The sequence below is a fragment of the Camelus ferus genome, chromosome 3 (genome assembly GCF_009834535.1).
Source record: "Camelus ferus isolate YT-003-E chromosome 3, BCGSAC_Cfer_1.0, whole genome shotgun sequence".
Lineage (NCBI taxonomy): Eukaryota > Metazoa > Chordata > Mammalia > Artiodactyla > Camelidae > Camelus > Camelus ferus.
The window spans coordinates 5,086,180-5,110,166 of NC_045698.1; the positions used below are offsets into that span (position 1 = coordinate 5,086,180).

The 23,987-nt window shown below is 45.9% G+C and overlaps 1 protein-coding gene across 2 annotated transcripts in view; it reads left to right on the forward strand.

The window, feature by feature from the left end:
* The window catches only part of ADCY2 (adenylate cyclase 2), a 379,164-nt gene that overhangs the window by 16,481 nt on the left and 338,696 nt on the right, over positions 1–23,987 (forward strand). For both annotated transcript variants that reach the window (XM_032469849.1, XM_032469844.1), the window contains exon 2: positions 3,804–4,001. In XM_032469849.1, coding sequence (XP_032325740.1) covers positions 3,804–4,001 — 198 coding nt within the window. The remainder of the gene's footprint in view (positions 1–3,803; positions 4,002–23,987) is intronic.

The following is a 23,987-nucleotide window of genomic DNA, read 5'->3' on the forward strand; positions in this document are numbered from 1 at the left end:
TGTTTCAGTTACTGAGCCTTAAGAAAAACACATGATGCAGACACGGGGCTAGGAAAGAATGCAGTTTATAAGCTTATACAATCTTTAATGAATACTCTACTGTTTTTTCCTTGACACCCTTATAAAAGATTCTGTGTAGTGGAGGCATCCATATGAAAAGCTGTTGGGAGTTAGGAGTTCAAAAGGCAGAGGCAGAATAAATGATTGGCTGTTCTTTTTCTAGAAGAGCCCCCAGTTCTTCCGGGGGCTCAGGCTTTGCAGTGGTCAGGGCTACTAGCCTCATGAGCCGTGGCTGGCTGTCTTCAGCTGTTGGCCACCTGGGAACCTGGCCCCTCCACCCAGGTGGGGAGACATGCTTGAAGCTGGAGGTTGTCCTCTGGTGTGTGGGCTGGACCTGGGGTTGTCCCATCCGGTGAGCAGGCCAGGACGCCAGCCCCCTAAGGTCACGTTAGGGCTGAGGGGCCTTTGTCTGCCCCTTCCTCCCTAAAAGTATATTCACGATTATAGTTTACACTGTGTTAGCATGAAGATGCCTGTAACCTTTGAGTCTAAAATCTTGGGTTTTTGTTGTTCTGATTTTGAAAGAGATGAAAACACTTTTGTGGGCCCCTAAAAATAGTGTGGGACTCAGGCACGGTGTCCACTGTGCCTAGAGGGAAGGTCACCCTGCAGCCCGACCAGGCACTTCTCAGTGATCGAGACTGTGATATAAAAAAAAAAAAAGTGAGAGGCTCCAATATTTAGAACCAAACCCACATAGGGTCTCATTATAGAACGTGCCCAGCACGGCAGCACATTGGGTCTCTGTCTTGTTGACAGCTGGGCCTTCTAAGGGAGACGTACAGGGAGACCTCCTGCGGGCGGCTTGCTTTCCCCTTTCCTGGAGGAACTCGCAGGCGCTGTCTTCCGTTCCTTTAGCCACGAGTTTTCACTTGACGGTCAGGCCCATTTTCACACCATTTTCAACCTTTCTGGGGAAATCAGAGCCAGTGAGGTCAGTGATTGTTTCTCTCCTGTTGGGTTAATGAAATAAGTGAAAAGTCACACTAGGAAGGCAGCTGTCCTGGTTATTTCCTGGTTAGCTTTCTGTCCGCAGCTCAGTTAAGTTAAGTTCATTTGGGGAGGCTTAAAATAAAATCAGCTTTCAGGGCTCCACGTGTGTAGAGATCGTGGTCTCAAATTTGACATCTTCAGAAGACACACTGTCGTGTCCCTGCGGACCTTGGTTTGTGGATGTGGAGCCCGTGTGATGGGGAGGGCCGCAGCCTGGGGGGATCTGGTCCCCTTTTGCAGGGACTGGGACAGGTGTCCGAGGGTCAGAGTGCATCAAGGCACCTCATCCTGGACAGAAATAGCAGTGGACGGGGGATGAGGACATCATGTTTGATCCTCTTATCTTCTGGCTGCTCTGAAAACAGACCCTTCCTGCGCTCCGGGACTGGCCCCACGTGGGGTAGCCGCTGTCTCTGCACAAGCAGAGGGTGGAGCACGCGGTGTTGGCAGCACCAACTCCCCCATCCGATCGGATCCTGGGCTGGAGTCCTGGTCCTCTTCCCATCAGCTCCACAACCTCAGGAACTCCTTTCCATTCCCCGTGCCTCTGTTTTCTCACCTGTAGAGTAGTGTGAACACCGGTAACCCCCGCAGGGTTGTTGTAAGTGTTCAAGAGCATGATACACTTGAGTGCTCAGCACAGGAATATGTATATGGTAGTGTTTGCTGTGGTTGGTGCTGCTCTTTTCCCCCAGGTACCACGTGACATAAAATTGTGGGAGAGAAGGAGGTGAAGGCACTGAGGGTGCCTGGTCTTTCTCCTTGTTATCCTGGGGTCCCTGTGGCTGCTTGGCTGATCTGCTTTGCTCCCCCTCTCCGTGTGGTTGGTGGCCTGATATATGAATGGGACCATCCCCAGTGTGAACTGGGAGCTGCTCATTGCACAGAGTAAATCCTGTACCATCGAGAAGGTGAGGGCTCCCCCGGGCTCTGGTATTTGAAAAAGCGGCCCCATAAGTCCCCAGTGTTGCTATAACTTTAAATATTCTAAAACCTCAGTTGAAGTTCTTAGGGTCCCAGCCAGATGGGTTTTTTGATTGAAACTCCTTTGGATGTTTCACTAACTCAACATATTGGGTGATGATTGAAGATCTGAAACTGGGTTCCATCCCGTAGCGCATGATGTTCAGAGCAAGATTTCAGCATCATGTTTGGAGAGGCTGAAGCCTAAAGCCAGGCTTGTGTAATCAGAGGAGGCATGATGTCCATTACATTGTGTGAAATTGTGCAGAATCGTAATAGTGTGTCTTTTGGGAGGAGTGTGGCTAGACAGAGAGAAATAGAAAAGCAGCGTTAGTGTGCAAATGTGGATTTTAAAAAAATGCATTAGTAAGAGGCCAGTAATAAATGCCCATTTTCTTTTCACTGCTGGAGCCCAGGAGAGGTGGGAAGGAAACCAGCAAAATGGCACATTCTTCCAAGTATCTCCTGCTCCCTCGTCTTCTCTATTTAGTCCTTTCCGACCCCTTTCTATTAACCTATGATCCTGTTAAAACATTAATTGCCATGCATTAAAATGAAAGCTCCTCACTTTAGTGACTGAGATAGTTTTTAGGTTTTTAAAAATAAAGTATTTTGGATCCATTTGGAAGACTTAATTCTCTAAGCTTGGGCATCTCTGGTCCTCTGGTTCAGGCGGTGAAGTTGGTTGTCTTGGTTTATCCTTGTATTATGTGCTCTTGTGTCCACTTTTGAATAAAATCCATTTCTCCATTTATCAGAGAAAATTAAAATTTGATGGCATAGCTGTTTTTCATAATTTAAATATCCAGTACTGGGCTATTTATATAGAAAAAAATGGTTAATAAGAAACACATTTTCAGAAGTTCAAACTGTTCTACTTTTTTAATCGAAGTATACTTGATTTATAATGTTGTGTTAGTTTCAGGTGTACAGTGAAGTGATTCGGTTATATATATATTCTTTTTGAGATTCTTTTTCATTATAGGTTATTACAAGATATTGAATATAGTTCCCTGTGCTATACAGTAGGTCCTTGCTATTTATCTATTTTATATGTAGTGGTGTGTATCTGTTAATCCCAGACTCCTAATTTATCCCTCCCCCATCACTTTCCCCATTGGTAACCATAAGTCTGCTTTCTATGTCTGTGAGTCTATTTCTGTCTTGTAAATAAGTTCATTTATATCATTTTTAGATTCCACATACAAGTGATATAATATGGTATTTGTCCTTCTCTGATTTACTTCGCTAAGATAATCTCTAGGTCTGCAAATGGCATTATTTCATTTTTTATGGCTGAGTAATATTCCATTGTGAATGGAATATTCTTTATCCAGTCATCTGTTGGTGGACATTTAGGTTGTTTCCATGTCTTGGTTATTGTAAATAGTGCTGCTATGACCACTGAGGTGCATGTATCTTTTCAAATTAGTGTTTTCTCTGGATATATGCCCAGGAGTGGGATTGCTGGATCATATGGTAACTCTATTTTTAGTTTTTAAAGGAATTTCCATACTGTTTTCCACAGTAGCTGCACCAAACTACATTCCCACCAACAGTGTAGGAGGGTTCCGTTTTCTCCACACCCTTTCCAGCAATGATTATTTGTAGACTTTTTAATGATGGCCATTCTGAGTGGTGTGAGGTCAGAATGTTCTGCTTCTGAAATAACTTGTAAAACCTGATACATTTTGATGCTGATTAATGTTGATAACATTTTGATAACAAATCATTGGTATCATGGTCTTTCTAAATTATACCTTTGCAATACTTTTTTCTCTCCTTAGGAAGTTGAAGACCATGTGGCATTTTTAATAACAGTTCCAACTGCCCTGGCAATTTTCTTTGCGATATTCATCCTCGTCTGCATCGAGTCAGTGTTTAAGAAGCTGCTCCGGCTTTTCTCGTTGGTGATATGGATTTGTCTTGTGGCCATGGGGTACTTGTTCATGTGTTTCGGAGGCACCGTCTCTCCCTGGGACCAGGTAAGGTGTTCAGATGCTTTTTATGTTTTTTTCTGATTTGCGACATAACTAAGTTCTGTCAACTTGGTCCTAAACTGTAAAGAGCAGACCTACAGCTGAGAAGAGTCTCGTGTCATAGCCTCTTAGCGGTGCCCCCACGGTGATGCCACTCGGTGCCCGCTTTGACTCGTCAGACCTGCTGGAAGTCAGGGCGCTGCCAGGCTCACCTCGTCCCTTGTGTCACGGCTCAGTCTGTGTTTCCTCCCGCACCTCGTTTTGGAAGCTCCATTCTCCTCCAGTCCCTGAGTTTCCCATTATTCTGGAATCCTGCTGGGGTTGGAGCCTGACTTTGTGCCTCTAACTCTCAAAGTCTGGTTGCTCTTGAACTATTTCTTAGATCCTGGATCTTCCTTCTTCCAGACAGACTTCTGCGATGCTGATTCTGTGTCAGCGTGGTTACGTCGTATCGATAGGCAAACCCACGGTTCTTCATGTTGAACCTGGGGGGGCTCTTGGCTTAGAAAAGGGCTGCATCTGGAGGATGTGAGATCTTTCAGAGAGTGTGGTCTTTCCGAGAGTGTGGCTTTCCCCCTTGCGTTGCTGCCGCGTGTGCGAATCCTGCTGACTGCTGGGTAAAATGGCGCATTGTCCAGGGCACAGCTCTGGGCTGCAGATAGAGATAAACAAGTTACTAGTTTCAAGCTTGTAATTGAAGCCCTGAGGTTCCTGGCCATCCAGGGAGACAGTAACCTGAGCACCGAGAAGGCTGGCCCTGGGTTGGCGGGGACTCAGGAACCTGAGTAGGAGAGGCACAGGGACCTCAGAGGGATGCAGGAGTCATTAGGGGACAAGTACTAGGGAGGGCAAATTATTGTGGAGGCCATGGGAGAAGAGAGATTCGAGATGGGAAGGCATAAAAGGGTTCGAGTGCCAGGGCAAGGGACAAAGCACTACTGCTGTGCCTGAGCTGGAGAGGGCCCTGGGTGAGCCCAAGGGTGAGGTTTCCAGCACGTTCTGTCTCGTGACCTCGGCCAAGCCATCATCCTCTTTTGGATCTTGGTTTCTTCTGCAAAGGGAGAGGCTGGACTGAGTGAACTCAGTTGGTCTCTCTGGCCCTAAAGGATGCTATGTTAGTGGACAGCTCCCTGGAGAGCCCCCAGTGCTCACAGAAGCTCCCCTGGCCTGTCTCCTCCTGAATCCCCCATTCAGGCCCCTTGTGGGTCTGGGGACGCCATGCTCTGGCCGGCTCCTTCCCTGGCTCTGCGCCCATCTCCCTTCTTCACGTGCCCTGGCCTCACCTGGCTCCCATGACACACGCGTCCGTGGTCCCTCCACCTTCACGCCAGTGCATGTGGAGCAGAAACAGGAACCTGGTTAAGAGCATCCTTGCTGGTCTGTGACATGGACCCAGGGGTCTCTCCTAGCACCAAGGCCACCTGGTTCTAGTGACGAAGCTTTATAAGCAGCCTCACTATCACCCAGGGCAGGTATCCCTTTCTTGTTCTTCTGTCTTCCTTTGTCCAGATTCCTCTGAGCTTGCCTTTCCATCCGAATTACAGAATCTGTCCTGTTCGGTAAAAATGCCAGTGTTACCCTCAGTAACCTCACTAAGCCCCTTCTCAGAGCATCCTTTCCAGATGGCCAGGCGCTCCACGGGGCGATACCCCACCTTTCTTGTTTTCCTGTAGCACTTACAATGGTCTGCAGCGCCGCAGAGCGTGTCACGCACCCTTCTCTTTGTTGGTCGGCTGTCTTCCCTGCTGGAATATAACCCCCTTCTGGGCAGGATGTGAGTGCCTCTCGGTCCACTGCTGCGTCTTCACACCTCCGAGAGTTCTCCACCAGCAGCAGGCACCTGGCGCTCTCACGGGTGGATGGCTGTATTTTTTCATTTCCAGATTTGTTGTTGAACGTGTGTGTGTGTGTGTGTCCACTTGCTCTATTTTTATCTATCTTTGGGTTTTATAACGTACACTTTGGCTTTATTGCTGCTATCTGCCTGCTTGTAAAAATCTCTCTCAGCATCTTAAACACATTTATTTCAGAGTTAGTTTACTTCCGTTTTCTCCAGATCGATTTCTCAGGTGCTCTCGGTTGGCTGCGTGTCTTGGTGTGTGTTATCCGTGTGCACTTTGACACTGTTGTTTCCAGCCTCGTGTTGAATTGGGATTTTTTCACCTCCACCCCTGCATGATGGGTGCCTTTGTCACGCTGCCAGGGCCCAGAACGAGCTTGTGGGTGGAGCCTCGGCCCTGTTGACCTTGCGGGCGGGGTGGCCAGACCCGCTGGTGACCTGGGCACACTTCCAGGAGCACAGCTGTGTGTGCTTGGTGGTCCGAGAAGCCCACAGCCAGGTTCGGTGGGTGCAGCTATTTTGGGGCACTTTCTAAACTGGGGGCGGGTGCAGGGTGTCTGCCTCATGCTGTGGGTCTGCTCACACCTCTGGCCGGAAGAGGACCACTTTGGGTCTCATTCCCCCACTGGAGTTTGAAATCCTGCCCAATGTTCCTGGCTACTCCTGCCCCTCTCAGCAGGTATGGGGACTTCAGAGGAATTTGTTCTGCCATATTAACCAAAAGTTTACTACCTGGTGCCTTTTGGCATTAACAGTACAGGTGGAGGCCCCTTCATGAATGCTCACCTTCAAGAAGGTGCAGTAGGTTTACTGAGCTCAAGGGAAGGTGCTCAAGGAAAAGCTTCCATTAGAAGATGCTTCAGTTAACAGTGCTGGCAGAAGATGCACGGATGGGGAAACATTCCCCACAGGGTCACCCTCACTGCTGACTCCGAGGGCAGGTTTGGGGTTCCCAGGACCACTGTGAGGTTCAGTAACTTGCTGGAAGGACCCACGGAACTCTTTGAAAGCTGTAAGACTCATGGTTATGGTTTCTTACAAAGCACGAATACAGATTAACATCAGCCAAGGGGCGTGTTCACAACAAGTACCCAGTGTGGAACCTCCAGTGTCCCCTCCCGGTGGAGTCACGGCCAGCCCTGCTCTCCTGGCGCGATGCACCGGGTCCACCGCCTGCCTGGGAAGGTCAGCAGAGCCACCTGTGCCCACAGTGTGGATGGGGACTCAGCCCTGGGCTGCCTGCACGGCTGACTGTTGGTCCCAGCCTCTCTGTAGACAGAGCTGCTGCTGCGTGGCCCTGAGCACTTTCATAAATCACCTTGCGGCTGTCTGCTGGCCAGAGCCCCCAGGCAAACAAAGAAAGCCCCAGCAGGCCGGGCTTTCCCGGAGCCCCGAGATCCCCCACCCAGAGCCCCAGGCAAAGGTCAGACCTCGCTTTGGGTAAGGTGAGTTCATCACCGCACAGGCGGACCGAGTGCGGGTCCAGCCATCAACACCTCCAGCACCCAACGGAGTCTGAGCCGCCAGCTTGGGCCTCGTCCCGACTCTGCTGCCCTGTTCTGAGTCTTCCACTCACAGCCTTCTGCAGCCCTTGCATGGCTCCCTGGGGTGGGCGCACTGGACCCAGGCTTCCTCGTGCCCAGACCTCCACACAGGATGGAGAGGTACCTTGCTCACGGCCAAGCTGCTGGAGACTGGAAGAGGAGATTTGAGCCCAGGAGTTCTGATGCCAGAGGCCAGTCTTATCCATGAGGCTGGTGGTTCTCAGCTGGGAGTCAGTTCACCCCCAGGGCCTTGTGTCCCTGTCTGGAAGCGTCTTTAATGCCACAGCCTGGCTGGGGTCACCCAGTGGGCGGACACCATAGAGGCCGCCCTGCATCCTACATGCCCCCTGCAATGCCCAGGCCCACCGCACTACCAAGAGTTCTCCAGGCCTGAGTGTCCGGAGCGCCGAGTCTGAGAAACTCGGCGTTGCCACGTGCTGCCCCTCCGTGATGCCTTGTAGAGACCCCATTCTTCAGGCCTCCGTGAGTAGGGTCGTGGAGTTGCCAGGGCCCGACTTGAGTGGTGGTGCCGGTTTTGATGAGGCCAAAAGGAGTGATTTCGGAAAGTACTGGCAGGTTTGGAGATGGGTCATCAGTGTATTTGGAAGGGTTCCCTGAGGAAATTAGGAAAACAGAAAGAAAAAACTTCAGTGGGCTGGCCCTCCCGGCCTTGACTGCGTGTGCAGACCTCCCGTTGCTGGTGTTTTAATTCAGCACAAGCGAATGCGGCCTGAAACCCCCTGTCCCCGCCCTGTGCTGCCGGCCTCCCAACCCAGCTGTTGTGTGTCCCACACAGCTGCCTCCTGGATGGAAAGTATTTAAAAATGATATTCTGCTGACAGTTCCAAACACAGTGGGGTAGGTTGGGCGGTTAAGTGCAGGGTGTTGGGCTCCAGCCGTTACTGTAGCAGCGGCTGCGTTTTCCACGGAGGCTCGTCGCCTGCTTCTTGCTCCGACTGATTCGCTCAAACGCCGTCCACTTGTGCTGCGATCTTCGCATTGGGACCTTCCCAAGGTCCTTGTTGTGTATCTGTTTTACATATAGTAATGTGTGTCTGTTAATCCCAAACTCCAGTTATATTCAGTTCCTTATAATAACATCTCATGGAAAATAATCTGAAAAAAAATCTGTGTATGTATATGTACCTGTAACTGAATCGCTTTGCTGTGCACCTGAAACATTGTAGATCAACTACATTTCAATAAAAATATAGATACATACTAGATTTTCAACAACAAAGCATTTTTTTGGAGTTCTCCAACATGATGATGCACAATAAATTATGATATTCATTCTAAAAAAAAAATGACTCAGAGGCAAAGTGAGGGGCTGCATTTTCTTATTTTTCGGAATGGTTTAAAAATGCTTGAACCATTTTGACCTCAGTTAATAGAGAGGACACTAGGCTTTTTGTTTCCTCTACTCTGATAGGTTAAGGAAATGGGATAATTTTTATTTTATTTCTTTTTAAAGAAATTGGTGCCGGTGTGTGGAGCCCGTCTTCCCTTAGTCTGCACATGCCTGGTGTAGTCACACGACGCAGCGTTGATGCCTCTCTGAGAGCCTCTAGAAGGCTGGGACCTCCTGATAGGTGAGTCCTATGGAAAGAGGCTTGATCGAGGTTGACACTAGTAAGTGTCTTGTAGCGCTGGAGCCAGAAGTCTGGAATCAAGGTGTAGGCACCCCAGGGGAGGAGCCTTCACTGCCTCTTCCAGCTTCCTGTGGTCCAGTGTCTGCCTCCGTCATCACAGGGCAGTCTTTTTCTGTCTGTCTCTTCTCCTTTTGTAAGGACCCCCATCATTCTGGACTTAGGGCACCCTAATATCTCTCCTTGACCACATTTGCAAAGACCCTGCTTCCAGAGGAGGTCGCATTCACAGGTAATAGGGGCTAGGATTTGAACATATCTTTCAGAGGGAACACAGTTCAACTCATAACAGATACCATTTCACAGCAAGACACCGTGTTCCCTAAGAGGATGCTCTCCTGTTGCAGGCAGCCAGTCCCGCCTTGTGGCATATTCTTCTCTTTTCTCCTTTCTTTCCTTTTTTTTTCTTTTCCTTCCCTTCCCCCTTTTCTCTCTTTCTTTCTTTTTCTCTTTATTTTCCTTCCTTTTCTCTTTTTTTTTCTTTCTTTCTTTCTGTTATTACTATTTTTAATTGAAGTATAGTCGGTTTACAACGTTGTGTCAGTTTCTGGTGTGCAGCATAGTGATTCAGTTGTACATACACACATATACCTGTTCCCATTCTTTTTCATTCCAGGTTACTACAAGATGTTGATGTTGTTTTACTATCCACTCCCCCCCTCTGGGATTTTTGATAGCTGCTCTTGACCTTCACTTAAACTGAAGTTCCCCCTTGGAATTAAATGTATGTCACAGAGGTTTTTGCTGCGTTTTCAAACCACTGTCTAGGAATTAGAAACTTTGTGCGTGAATAGCTTGCTGAAATAAAGCCACACTCGTGAATATAGAGGGAAAACAACACCCTGATGATGGATCACATTGCCGTGTAGACAGATGGTGGTGGTCAAGGCATGTCTGCGTGCTTGGTCGGGCCACCTCTGCCTGTCTGATTAGTGAAAGTGCTTTCTTGGGGTTTCTACCTGAGTGACGTGGTCAAGTTTTTCTTGTCTGTTACGTTTTTGCGACATCTTTGGTTCACTTAGTGAAGCCTAAACGTTTAGGCGTTGCTTTAATTTATGAACTTTCTAACAAGACAAATGCCTTCCATCTCAGCTGAAAACCACTGACTCAGGAGCCTCCCTGTGAGATGACAACACCTTTCAGAAGGTGGCGGGGCGGGGGGGCCAGAGGGGCTGGAGGACGGGGCAGGGGAACGTAAGAAGGAGGGGCGGGGTGGGAGGGCAGGAGGCGGTCCCCTGTGATGGCTGATGTCGGACTGGTTTTTTTTTTTAACATTTTTTTTATTGAGTTATAGTCAGTTTACAATGTTGTGTCAAATTCTAGTGTAGAGCACAATTTTTCAGTTATACATGAACATACATATATTCATTGTCACATTTTTTTCCTCTATGAGCTACCGTAAGATCTTGTATATATTTCCCTGTGCTATACAGTATAATCTTGTTTATCTATTCTGCATTTTAAAGTCCCAGTCTGTCACTTCCCACACCCCACCCCTTTGGTAACCACAAGTTTGTATTCTATGTCTATGAATCTGTTTCTGTTTTGTATTTATTTATTTATTTATTTTAGATTCCACATATGAGCAATCTCATATGGTATTTTTCTTTCTCTTTCTGGCTTACTTCACTTAGAATGACATTCTCCAGGAGCATCCATGTTGCTGCAAACGGCGTTATGTTGTCGGTTTTTATGGCTGAATAGTATTCCATTGTATAAGTATACCACCTCTTCTTTATCCAGTCATCCGTTGATAGACATTTACGCTGTCTCCATGTCTTTGCTATTGTAAATAGAGCTGCCATGAACGTTGGGGTGCAGGTGTCTTTTTGAAGTAGGGTTCCTTCTGGATATATGCCCAGAAGTGGGATTCCTGGGTCACATGGTAAGTCTATTCCTAGTCTTTTGAGGAATCTCCATACTGTTTTCCACAGTGGCTGCACCAAACTGCATTCCCACCAGCAGTGTAGGAGGGTTCCCTTTTCTCCACAGCCTCTCCAGCATTTGTCATTTGTGGACTTTTGAATGATGGCCATTCTGACTGGTGTGAGGTGATACCTCATTGTAGTTTTGATTTGCATTTCTCTGATAATTAGTGATATTGAGCATTTTTTCATGTGTCTATTGATCATTTGTATGTCTTCCTTGGAGAATTGCTTGTTTAGGTCTTCTGCCCATTTTTGGATTGGATTGTTTGTTTTTTTTCTTATTGTGTCATATGAGCTGCTTATATATTCTGGAGATCAAGCCTTTGTTGGTTTCATCGTTTGCAAAAATTTTTTCCCATTCCATAGGTTGTCTTTTTGTTTTACTTATGGTTTCCTTTGCTGTGCAGAAGCTTGTAAGTTTAATTAGGTCCCATTTGTTTATTCTTATTTTTATTTCTATTGCTTGAGTAGACTGTTCTAGGAGAATATTTTTGAGATGTATGTGAGATAATGTTTTGCCTATATTTTCTACTAGGAGGTTTATTGTATCTTGTCTTATAAGTATTTGATCCATTTTGAGTTGATTTTTGTGTATAGTGTAAGGGAGTGTTCTAGCTTCATTGCTTTGCATGCTGCTGTCCAGTTTTCCCAGCACCATTTGCTGAAGAGACTGCCTGCCCACTATCACCACTCCTATTCAACATAGTCTTAGAAGTCCTAGCCACAGAAATCAGGCAAGAGAGAGAAATAAAAGGGATCCAAATTGGAAAAGAGGTAAAAGTGTCACTATATGCAGATGACATGTTACTATATACAGACAACCCTAAAAGGTCCACACAAAAACTACTAGAGCTGATCGAAGAATTCAGCAAGGTAGCAGGTTACAAGATTAACGCTGAAAAATCAGTTGCATTTCTTTACACTAATCAACAGAAGAAGAAAGTAAAGAAACAACCTCCTTTATAATAGCACCCAAAGTAATAAAATACGTAGGAATAAATCTAACCAAGGAGGTGAAAGAATTATACACAGAAAACTATAAACCACTGATGAAGGAAGTTAAAGAAGACTTTAAAAAATGGAAAGGTATCCCAAACTCTTGGATTGGAAGAGTCAGTATTGTTAAAATGGTCACACTGCCTGAGGCAATCTACAGATTTAATGCAATCCCTATCAAATTACCCAGGACATATTTCACAGAACTAGAACTAATCGTAATAAAATTTATACGGAACCACAAAGACCTAGAATTGCCAAAGCATTACTGAAGAGAAAGGAAGAGGCTGGAGGAATAACTCTCGCAGACTTCAGACAATACTACAGAGCTACAGTCATCAAGACAGCATGGTATTGGTTCAAAAACCGACATATGGACCAACGGAACATAATAGAGAGCCCAGAAATGAACCCATAAACTTTTGGTCAACCGATCTTCGACAAAGGAGGCAAGAATATACAATGGAATAAAGGCAGTCACTGCAGCAAATGGTGTCGGACTGTTGACGCCGGGCTGGCCAAGTGAGGCCGAGAGAGCGGAGTCCTGTTCGCTTTGCTTCCAGTTTTCTGCTTCCCTCACACTGGGAGCTCGCTGAGTAGAGTGAAGTCAAAACATCCATTTCTGAAAACCCCATTTCAGCTTTGGCAGGAGACCGTGCTGAAGTTACTGTACAGATTTGTTAAATTAGCAATTTGAAAGGCTAACATTTTGCTCCAGGAACAAGAGACTGTCTTTGTCCTGTTACCTAAAAGGGTGCCAGGCATTCAGCATGTACCTGTGTGTGTTTTCCTACAAAAATAGGACGTCAGTGTGCAAACATTTTTTTTTATTGAAAAATGGGTGAAAATGAAAGAAAATAATGGCCTCTCATACGCTGTGAAATGGCACAGAATTGCTTGCAAGTGCAGTCACTTGGAAAGCTATTAAAGAATGTATTTACCACTGGAAGAAGCTAGTGGCCTATGAATAAAAGGAGAAAACCCAGCCTGTGCCTGAGTAGTCAAGAACCCCGTCTCTGTGTGCTTCTGAGCACCAGGGTGATTTCTTAGGGGGCATTTTGGACTTAATATGGAGGAAAATATAAGAAAAATTAAAAGTAATATAAAAATTATTTCACTTAACGACAACAATGTAGGGTTTTTCTAAACCCCCTCCCCTTCTTTTTTTCTTAATGACAAGGGACGTGCTGATGAAATGTGCGTTTTGAGGACGTACAGTAGAGCTGGAGGGAGGCATCTTGAAGTGTAGCTATTTTGAGACCCTGCATTTCTGGCTGGCTGGCTGGCGTGGAGGGGGCACCGCTGTCTTCTCTCTGCCGTCCGTTCCCAGCCGGAGTGTTGTGAGAACCACACTGGCTGTGCAGTGAGCTGGGAATTTATTGCCACTCTCACTGGATCTTCCCAGCCCTGACCTGGCTTGAATAGACAATTCTGCTGGTGTTTCTGGAACAACCTCCGTGTTTCCTCTTTTCTCTCTTGTGCTTTTCCTTAGAGGAGCGCACGCCCTGGTCCTTGCGGTTGGCATCTTCATGGAGCTGTCATCCGGCAGCTGAACGGGTGCGGCCATTGTCACCCCTGAGCTTTGTAGTCCTGTCCCCACCTCACCCCCACATCAACGTGCATGTTAAAGGCTGGGTAGTTTGCTGCTGGGTCCCCAGGATGCAGCACAATGTCACATACTTCGAGATCGTACAGCAAACACTAGAGGAAGTAATGGAACGAGTGTACACGTAACGTATCTGTCCCCTCGTCCCCTCCTCCAAGGTGAGGATGGAGGCATGCGTGTCCATGGTCCTGGTTCTTGCCTGCTCCAGGCACCACTCAGTTACTTTTCATACGTTGCTTCCCAATCTGCACCACCCAGCAGAGTAAGTACCGTCGTTACTGGCAATTTGAAGATGAGACATCGGAGACCCAGAGAAGTTAAGCAACTTTCCCAAAGTCACACAGCTGAGAAGAGAGCCAGCGTTTGAACACGACCTCCTGACACTGTGATCGTCACCATCATCTCCACCTGTCCCTTCTCATTGGTGACCTTGGGGTGTTCCCTGTGGGGCCTCAGCAAATGACAGATTATTGTGTGATGAGAAAGGGACACATTTGGGAGTTCTGGATGGTTCTGTCTGAGTCACATGGCGTTATGTGTTATCTGGAAAAACTACATGAGGCAGGAACCACTACTTCAGAGATGCCAAAAAGATAGATCATGTAACTGCTCCACAGTGTTAGGGAGATTCCCAGTTGGAGGTATTTTCACTCATCAGATGGGTCAGTAAGAGAAATGGAACATTTTGGCCCGAGGAACACGTGTCCGTGTGTCCACATTAGTCAGTATTATTGTTTGGAAATCAGTGATTGCTTTTACACTGAAATGAACATAACTCCTGTATCAGTAGGCTTCTTTTAATTTCACTTCTTTCTGCTGGTTTCTCATCTGGCTCCGTCTTAGCACCTGAGCACGAGTAATCAACCCCTCTCTTTCCCGTAGGAAAAATCCCTCAGGCTCAAAGGGCCCTTTGCTGGGATGCCGCTCCGGGTTCAGCCCAGCCCCTGCCAGCCTCCTCCTGCCCTGTGCCTGTGCTGGGTGCCGTCTGTGACCATCCGGAAGCCTTTGAAGTAGGAGCTCACGCCCTAGGGGGGTGGCCGCCATCGTAAGGAGGCTGGTCCTGTGCGCGCAGCTCTTCACCCTCCTCCCCCCAGGGAAGTCAGTGCAAGTTCGGAAGAAGGAGTCATGGCTGTTGTCTGGAGTTGGCAGTGTTTTCCTGAAAGAGCTGGAAAGGGAGGAAAAGTGCTCCATAAGCATCTGTTACTGACTCATTTTAAATGGAGACATTTTTCATGGTGGTTATCTTAGGGCTTCCTGCATTGTGTCCCTTGTATTTGACACATGATTTTATGAAAGGTTGTGTTTTTCACAGAATTCCAGCTTCTTTAGCCTTGAATCTTGGATGCTGTTCTTTTATATCCAAAGAAACATGTTTATGGGCGCTGGTGAATAATACCCCTTGTGACTGGACCTGTGTGTGTGCTCGTGTGTGTACGAAGGGGAGAGAATTCTAGACTCCCAGCTGGAGCAGCAAGTTCTCAGGAAAAAAAAATAATAAATCCAGAGTTTAAATTATGTCCTATTAAGAGTTGCTAAGCAACACCTCACTTAGCTTCTCCAGTGTTCAGTATTTCAGATTTCCTCTTCTCAGCAGTGCAGCCACTAATATCATCCTCACCCAGCAATTTCAGAGTTGAAAAGACAGAGTTCAGAGTTTGCAAAGGCAAAGGCGCTGGAATTCTCAGGACAGAAAGCCTAAGGAGGAGAGAGGAGAGACCCGCAGAGAGAGAGGGAGCTCTGGAGACTTGTAGAGGGTCCCTCAAGTCTCCACCTGACCAACGATAGGCACATGCAGGGGAGGAAGGCACCAAGGGCCCGGGGAAGAGCCTCTGGGGACAGCAGATGGAGTGACCCCTGGCACAAGGCCGCAGAGCAAGTGCCAGACCGTTCCTAAAGCAGAGGGCGTCGGTTCCCCGAGAAGACCCAACAGCCCCAAGAACCTAGATACCTAATCATAGAGATGCCAAATGCATGATGGGGAGATCTTATTCAGAGATGGCAACACCCTCTCTCAATAACAGATGGACAACAAGAAAGAAAATCAGTCAGGATATAGGAGATTTGCAGAGTATTACCGAACAGGTTGATCTCATTGATATTTATAGAATAATGCAGAATGTGTGTCCTTTTAAATGCACATGGGACATTTACCAAGATGGGCTATATTCTTCATCATAAAAGTCTCATTCAGTTTAGAAGGACTACTATTGCACACAGTGCGTTCTTTGGCCATAATGGCTTAAGTTAGAAATCAATAACATAAAGAAGTTTGGAAAATTAATCAATAATGGGAAACTAAACAATTCATTTCTAAAAAAACCCCAGAAGCCCGAGAAGAAATTACAAGGGGAACTGGAAAGTATGTTGGACTGAATGGGATGAAAGCGTGCTGCATCAGAATTTGTAGGGTGCATCTCAGATGGCACTTAGAAATTTATAGCATCAAACATTTATACCGCAGAAGAGGAAAAGGCTCAAATCAATGACTTAAACTTCCAACTCCAGAAACTAGACAAAGGAGTAGAAACTAGAAGAAAGGAAATAGAAAGGCACATAAAACAATGAAATTGTAAACAGGAAAACAGTGAAGATAATCAGTGAAGCCCAAATTGATACTTTGAGAAGATCAATAAAATCGGTAAAACTCTAGGCAGACTGATCAGAGATAACAATAGAAGGAAAAATGACCACTATGAGGAATGTGAGAGGGGCTGTCACTCTACATCCTACAGACTTTAAAAAGATAAGGAAATATTATCAACAGCTTTATGTCAATAAACTCCACAGTCTAGATGAAATGGACAACTTCCTTGAAAAGCAAACTAACAAAACTCATTCAAGAAGAAATAGATCACTTGACTTACCTGGGAGGATGGAATAATTTGAATGTGTTGTTAAATATCTTCTCACAAAGAAAACTTCAGGCCGAGTATCTTCTCTGGTGAGTTCTACCAAGATTTAAAGATGAAAAACCCTAAAATTATACAAATTCTTTTGCAAAATAGAAGAAGGAACATATTTCCCAACTCAGGTCGTGATGCCAGCATTATTCTGCTACCACAGCCAAAGATACTGCAAGGAAAGGAAACTACAGATCGATATCTTTCATGAACATAGAGAAAAATTCTTAACGAAACTTTAGTAAATTTAGTTCAGCCAAAAAAAAAAAAATGGATGTTATATCAAGAATGAAAAGTTGGCTTAACATTTAGAAATCAATTCATATGATTCACCACATTAACAGATCATTTCATAAATACAACGCATGCCATCTCTTGAGTACATTCAGAGGAGACATTTGACAGAATTCAGCGCCTACTTATAATAACATCTCTCAGCCATCTAGCTGTAGAAAGGAACTTGCTCAGACTGACAGGATGTAGCTGCACAGAAAGTGCAGCGTCACGTGTGATAGGGGAGGACCAAATACTGTCCCCTGTGATCTGGAGTGAGGGGACGATGCCCACTGTCACCACAGATCTTCAACGTGGCCCTGGACGAAAAATGGAAATACGTATATCTGACGGAGCACTTGTGCTTAGGGTACAGAACACACTCTTACAACTACATACAACAACTGTATTCAATAACGGTGTAAAATTAGCGTCTGAGGTTTTGTAGTGCACGAAGAATTTTCATACTGTTTCATTCCAAATTATTGATAGCATATCCTCAAATGGGAGGTGTGATTCCCATTTTAAACATGAAAAAGAAAACACCCCAAAACCCTGAGACACAAGAAGAGGCTTTGTGACTTCACAACAACATGTAGCAGATGGAAGGCTGCCTTTCCTCTGTCCATTCAGAGGCACCGACGTGTCTGCTCTTGGCTGTGCTCTCTCCATCCCTTTATAGTGGCTCAAAGAAATGGGGGTCTTTAAGGGGAATAAAGTTCCCCTTTATTTATATTTATTTATACTGAGATGTTCTAAGAGAATGGCACTGTTTCTGTTTCTATCAAGTCTAAAATGGAGATGATTCCTTGAGCAAAGATTTGTTACCTATCAAGTTTTTTTAAAGATTGGGAAGTCAGTTGCTGAGTCATGTGAAAGTTAATCTCTGTTCAGCCTGTGTTTTAAAGAATATTTTTGTCATTGAATATGGTCCACACACAAAATGCTATATCCTTTTTTTAAAGCTCTTGATACGGAAAAAAAACTTTTCTTGCTGTTTTTACCTCCCGTTGGGGGATGTAACTAAAGAACCAAATATTCTGAGAAGTGTAGCACAGATGCATGACTCTAAAAACTGGGAAGCAATGAAATAAGTTTTTTGTGGTAGACAGATGAACCAGATTTCTTGTAGAAGGGAAATAAGTTGGGGGTTATAATAAGAGAAAAAATAACTTTGTAATATTGGCCCAGATACAGATGAAGAGACCAAGAGAAGAGAAGGAAGAGCTCAGAGAGAGACCTGTATGGCAGAGGTGGGATGACCCGGCAGTCCCCCTCCTGGCCATAAAACGGGAAAAGATGAAAACTCTGATTCGAAAAGACACATGGACCCCAGTGTTCACAGCAGCACTCTTTAGAACAGCCAGGACGTGGAAGCAACCTAATGTCCATTGACAGATGACTGGGTAAAGAAGAGGTGGTATATATACACAATGGAATACGACTCAGCCATAAAAAGAATAAAATAATGCCATTTGCAGCAACGTGGATGGATCTGGAGATTGTCATCCTAAGTGAAGTAAGCCAAAAAGAGAAAGAAAAATACCATATGAGATCGCTTATCTGTGGCATCTTAAAAAAATAGACACAAGTGAACCCATTTGCAAAACCGAAACAGACTCACAGACAGAAAACAAACTATGGTCACCTGCAAGGGAAGGTACAGGGGAAGGATACATTGGAAATTTGGGATTAACGGATGCACACTTCTCTATATAAAAGAGATAAACAACAAGGTCCTACTGTAGAGCACAGGGAACTATATTCAATACCTTGTAATAACCTGTAATTGAAAAGAATATGAAAAGGAATACATATATGTACAACTAAATCACTATGCTGTACACCTGAAACATTGTAAATCAACTGTACTTCAATTTAAAAAAATAATGGGGGTGTGATAGACTGTTCAGTAAATGAAAAAATGAATAATTGAAATAGATGAACAAAAGAAAGAAATAGATTTTTCTTATGGAAAGAATCAGATTCCTACTTTATTCCATATAAAAATATGAATTCTAGGTGGATTTAAATCTAACTGAGGAAAGCAAGTCATTAAGGTTTTAAAAAAATGTAGAGGAAAATCTCCTTTTAACATCAGTGTAGGCAAGAGTTTCTTAAATAAGGCATGAGAAGGGAAAACTTTTCTCTGATTATGAAAGAAAATCGGTGAAGAAGTGTAAAAGGAAAGAGCCATCCCAGTTATTTTTGTTTCTTTGTAGATACTCAAGAAGCCGCCTTACGTGTGAGCCCCAGGAGGCATGTAGAGAAATCGGCTGGGAACTGGATAGATCAGTTACAGTATTTTACTCAATGAAATACTAAGTAAGAGTCAAATGAATAAATAGGTCTACATAGATCAACTCTGAGAAATCTTGGAAGCATAGTGCTGAGTGGAAAAGGAAGTTGCAAAATGATGCGAATGATATGTGTACCTGTACTCTGAGTACCGTATTAAAAGAATAGAGGAGAATACCGGACTAATTTCTACCTATTGGTTTTTTGTGGGGGAAGAGAGAGGACAATGTGAGGAGGAGATTTTAGCTGTAACTTCCTCAGTGTGTGTGTTTCATAAATATACATATATGTTTATGCAAAAAAATAGGATGGACGTCTCTAGGACGTAGTGTTCAGTGTACGAGGTGTGTTCTTGGGCGGCCGTCATATTATTTGTTGTTACTTTGAAAAGTTCTGGTTTTAGTGGTTTTAGTGTTTTACATTTTAGAGTAAAATAAACACTGAAAAGGACGTCAGTTGTACTGAATATAACTTTGCCTTTGACCTGGATTTGCTGTTCTGTACTGTGGGTCCCAGCCCAGCTTTTAGGATCTGACCTCGTTAGCAGCCTCTCAGCCGCCGCTGAGAGAGCTGTCAGCCTTCTTTCTCTCCTGCTGCTTCCTGTCCCACCGCCTCCGTGGTGGGATTGTCGTTCACCATCGTGAACAACCAACCCTCCTTTTCCCCTGTGAATGTGTGTGTTTGTTGCTAGTTTTTATAAAACGTGTTCTATCTTTCAAACTGTAAAAATAATGTTCAGTGTATACAGATGCCAGGGAATGCAAGAGTGAATGATGGTGAGATCTGGTCTCTGGGATCCATGTTTGACAATGAACGACAACTCAATCAAAATGTGCAAAGAATATGGTCCCTTAAAAGAAATAGCTGAATAGTGATAGCATTCTGTTTTCGTGGAATAAATACTCGGGAGAGTAATTAATAGCCCTAATCCTGAAGTCCTGTAAAGTAAGTGGTATCACAATTGAATATTAGTTGTTTTCCTTTGTTTTCAACTATTCCAAAAAAAAAAAGAAACAACCCTTAAAACTATTGACAAAATGTTTGAGAATGAAGGATGAAAATGAAGGCACCTTTGCCTTCGAGTTTTCCATGGGCATGCTGTCAAGTTGTATTTTTAACAGCTTTTTCCTGTTGACCCATGATGGTAACAATTAGAATATTACCATGGAAGAATTAAATGAAATAATTGTGGATTGATTCAAACCGTGCCTCTTCTCCCCCTCAGTTTTCTTCTGCATGTCTTCTTTCAAGGTGTGTGCCAGCGTTTGACCGCAGACACACGCGGTGTGCTGAACACAAAATCTTGGTCAGCGTCTAAGGCTTTGCTTTCTTGGTCCCTCCACGCTCCGTACGTCTTTGGTGAAGATGAAACGCAGCATCTAGATAGTTACTTCTTTCCTTGTTGGAAATGCAGATACCACGGCTCAGTCGGGTACATGTGGATGCTGTGTGCTCTTAGGATGTGGGTCCAGACTCCAAGGGCTGTCTTATAAACTGAAAGCAGAAACATGCCTTTAGTTCGGAAGGCATCTGTCTGCTGGTCCCGGGACGGCTCTGAGCTTTTGTCTGGTTACTGGTGAGTTTCACAGTGGGGAGAGCCCCGAGACCCTAGACCTCACGAGGGTGGACATGGGGTCCTGCAAAGTTGTGTCCCACATATTGCGAACATAAAGAGCCAGTTTTTTCAGCCAAGATTTCTTTAGTGTCTGTCCTGGTCAAGGACCATCTGGGTCCAGGATCTCATTTGTAGCTTTATAGGATGATCTGACTGTGGAGAATTAATCCACTTCCACCCAGAATGCCAATTTATGGTTTTATTGCTGTTTAGAGAGTGCTCCTGCCTGCTAAGCAGAACACCGCCTTTCTGGCACTAGGTTACCTGGGAAACCTAGTCAGTTGGGTGTGTGTTGAAGATCAGAGCGGAACAAAGGGGGTTATGAGCACTCCTTGGGCATTTTTTCAGGCTGCAGCAGTCTGAGGAGTAACACAGTGGCACAATGAGGTCATTGTTTTTGGCAGGTTGTACTGGGCAGAAGTCTAGGGCTCTATTGCACGGAGATCCTCCAGGATCAGTTTCAACATCTTGCCAATACTCTCAAGTGAACCGACATAAAGTCTTCTATAGCACGTGGGGCCCAGGGAAGAGGATGTGTGTTTTTGGAACAAGGGCATTATTTTCCTCCATTGGAGGAAAACCTGGGCTTGGTTTTGGCTGACATCTCTTCCGGATGCCCCTTCACTCATTATTTAACACACAACCCCACATGGGAACCTGTCCTGTGGCATCTGACGTCATCGGAATCTGCAGCAGGACCTGGAGTCTGTGTCCAGCAGGAAGAGTTCAGGGCTAAGACCAGCCAGGGCTGAGGTCTAGAAGCACTGCTGTTGCACATAAGCTGTTCATTAAATAAATATAATTCTCCTTAAGAGTTCGTAAAGATTTCTAATTGAAAAAAGGGGCGCTGGGAGTAGTTGGAGGCTGTGATGACAGCTGAGAGAACGGTGAAGGTTCCTGTCTCTGGCGTATCGGCCGTCTGTTCGCGTGCTCGGTGACAGGGCCTGCGGTGGGCAGCAGGGCTCCAGCCTCGCTCATAACCCTGCGGTGTTTCTGCCCAGCATGACTGAACAGCAGAGACGCCAGCTCTTAGAACTGTTAGATGTGAATGATATCCTCAGGTTGGCAAGTGTTTTCCCCCAAAAGTTAATGAAGTGACTTAGTAATGATGGATTTCTGTACATAAAGGCCAATGTTAAATTTTTAGAAACCCTTGGAAATCTCAGAGTTCTTACTTTGGTTTTTGGGCAGAGTCAGCATTGGAATAGAAGTGCTGTCAATCCCCATTATTTGCAGCTTCCAGATTTGCACATTTGCTTCCTGGCTGAGATGTATTTGTAACCCCAGAATCAGTACCTGAGGCCGTGTTTGGACACGTGCAGAGCAGCGGGAAACCTGAGCTGCCCCGCGTGCACGTTCTCAGCTGAGCTGGAACAGGCATGCTCGGCCTCCTGGTTTCAGCTCACACTGTCAGCAAACGTCCTTTTTGCGATTGACTTAGTGCCTTTTTTTGCGATTGACTTAGTGCCTTTTTTTTTTTTTTTGTATTTTTGTGCTTTGTGTTGATGATTTCCCTGCTTAAAACGGCCTCCAAGCATCTTGCTGAAATGCTGCGTGATATTCTTAAATGCAAGAAGGCTGTGCTGAGCCTTCTGGAGAAAATGCATGTTAGAGAAGCTTCACTCAGGCCCAAGGTACAGAGACATTGGCTGTGAGTTCAGTGTTAGTGAATCAACAATAGAGAGTAAATAAGGTGTCTCTGTCAGAAACGCAATAAAACAAGGTTATGTATAGGTCGGCTGAGGAAAACGTTGTGCCCAGGGCCCACAGGAGCCTCGCTGGCCCGTGTTTAATGATTCAGTGTTCACTGATTCAGTGTTCTTGGTGATGATGTGGACATAACCACGGGAGTGAGGATGGACCGCCTCACCTTGGGAGGTCGAATAACAACCAGATCAGTGTAACAGCCCCCAGAGATGGCACTGGAACTGCTTGGTTTCAGATATCTGTCTCTCTCATCACCTTTTCCATTTTCATATGTCTTGTATTAAAATAGTGTGTCTTGGTCTTGGTGTTTCTGTGAGCTGTATTTTGGTCTCACTCAATTTCACCTCATTGTTGAAATATTGCAAAGTGACGATAGCTTTAGAAAACTAGAGAACAGGTCCATGTGAAGGGTTGTGGGCTTCCAGGATTAACATTCTGAAACGGCCGTCCTTTGATCAGTGTCCTTGATGAGTGATCCCCGGTGTCGGCAGTGACATCTTCAGCAGCTGGTGCGTTTGGCAGCCAGTTTGACTGCAGGTGCCCAGCTGGGTGACACAGCATCCCAGAGCTCTCCTGGGCTCCTGAGAGACAACCCTGTGCAGGAGCTTAAGGGAGACGTGGCGGGGATGCTCCTGTGGCAGGGAGGGGCCCTGCATCCAGACCAAACACTGCCGCTTCCTCAGCCAGTGTCCTGGGGAATCCTTTGGCATCAGGCTGTGACTTATCTGAGAGCCTCTCCACATTCACAAGGGGCTGTCCCTGTCCCTCGAGTGACGTTTAGGCAGGAAGGAGACTGTCTAAAGGGACCACTGGGATCAGGCACAGCCCTGCCTCGCGGGTACCAGCCGTGGGTCTGGGCGCTGACTCCCGGCTCCTAGATGGCTGCAAGAACTCAGCCAGAGCATTGTAACAGTGTGTCAGGACAGGGCCTGGTGTAGGGTGCTCAGCCTCCCCTGTGTGTGATCTCCATCAACCCCCTCCAGCCGGCGCAAAGCTAAGTAAAGGTGTGCAGTTGCTGCATAAAGCTTTACACAGCTTTAAGGCTTGTCCCTCGGCCTCCCCTGCAGCGATGGGTTTGCCCGGGCCCTCTGCGGAGGACACATGGGTCGCCTGGACCCTGGGCATGAACGCATGCCGCTGTGAGGGCTGTGGAGTAAGAGCCGGGGCTTGCAGGTCACGTCCTAGGGACACGTGCAGTGTCGCTTTGTACAAGTTACCAACTCTTGATCAAGGGGAACAACTTGTCCACCGCAGGTTCCCCATCTGTGAAATCAGAGTCACACCAGCAGCAGCTCCGGGGGCCGCAGGAAGCGTAGCGGGGATAACTCTTAGCTCAGCAGTGCCTGGCACGTAGTGGCAGATGCTCGTTTAGTATTAGTGAGTGCGGTCAGCCTTACCGCATCCTGGGGCCCCTTTTCCCGCACCCTGCGTGCTGCAGCTCCCTTATTCAGCTGGCAAAGAGTAGAGACATGGAGACGGGTAGCCCTAGGCTGCACTTGGGTAAACATTTAGCATTTTGAACAATGCGGGAGGCTGGGCGGGGTTTCGAGTCTGAGGTGAAGGGAGACAGGAGGAGACTCAGGTGAGCTTGAAAGGAGGCCTTCCTTCCTTGGCTTAGCGAACGCGTCGACCTTGT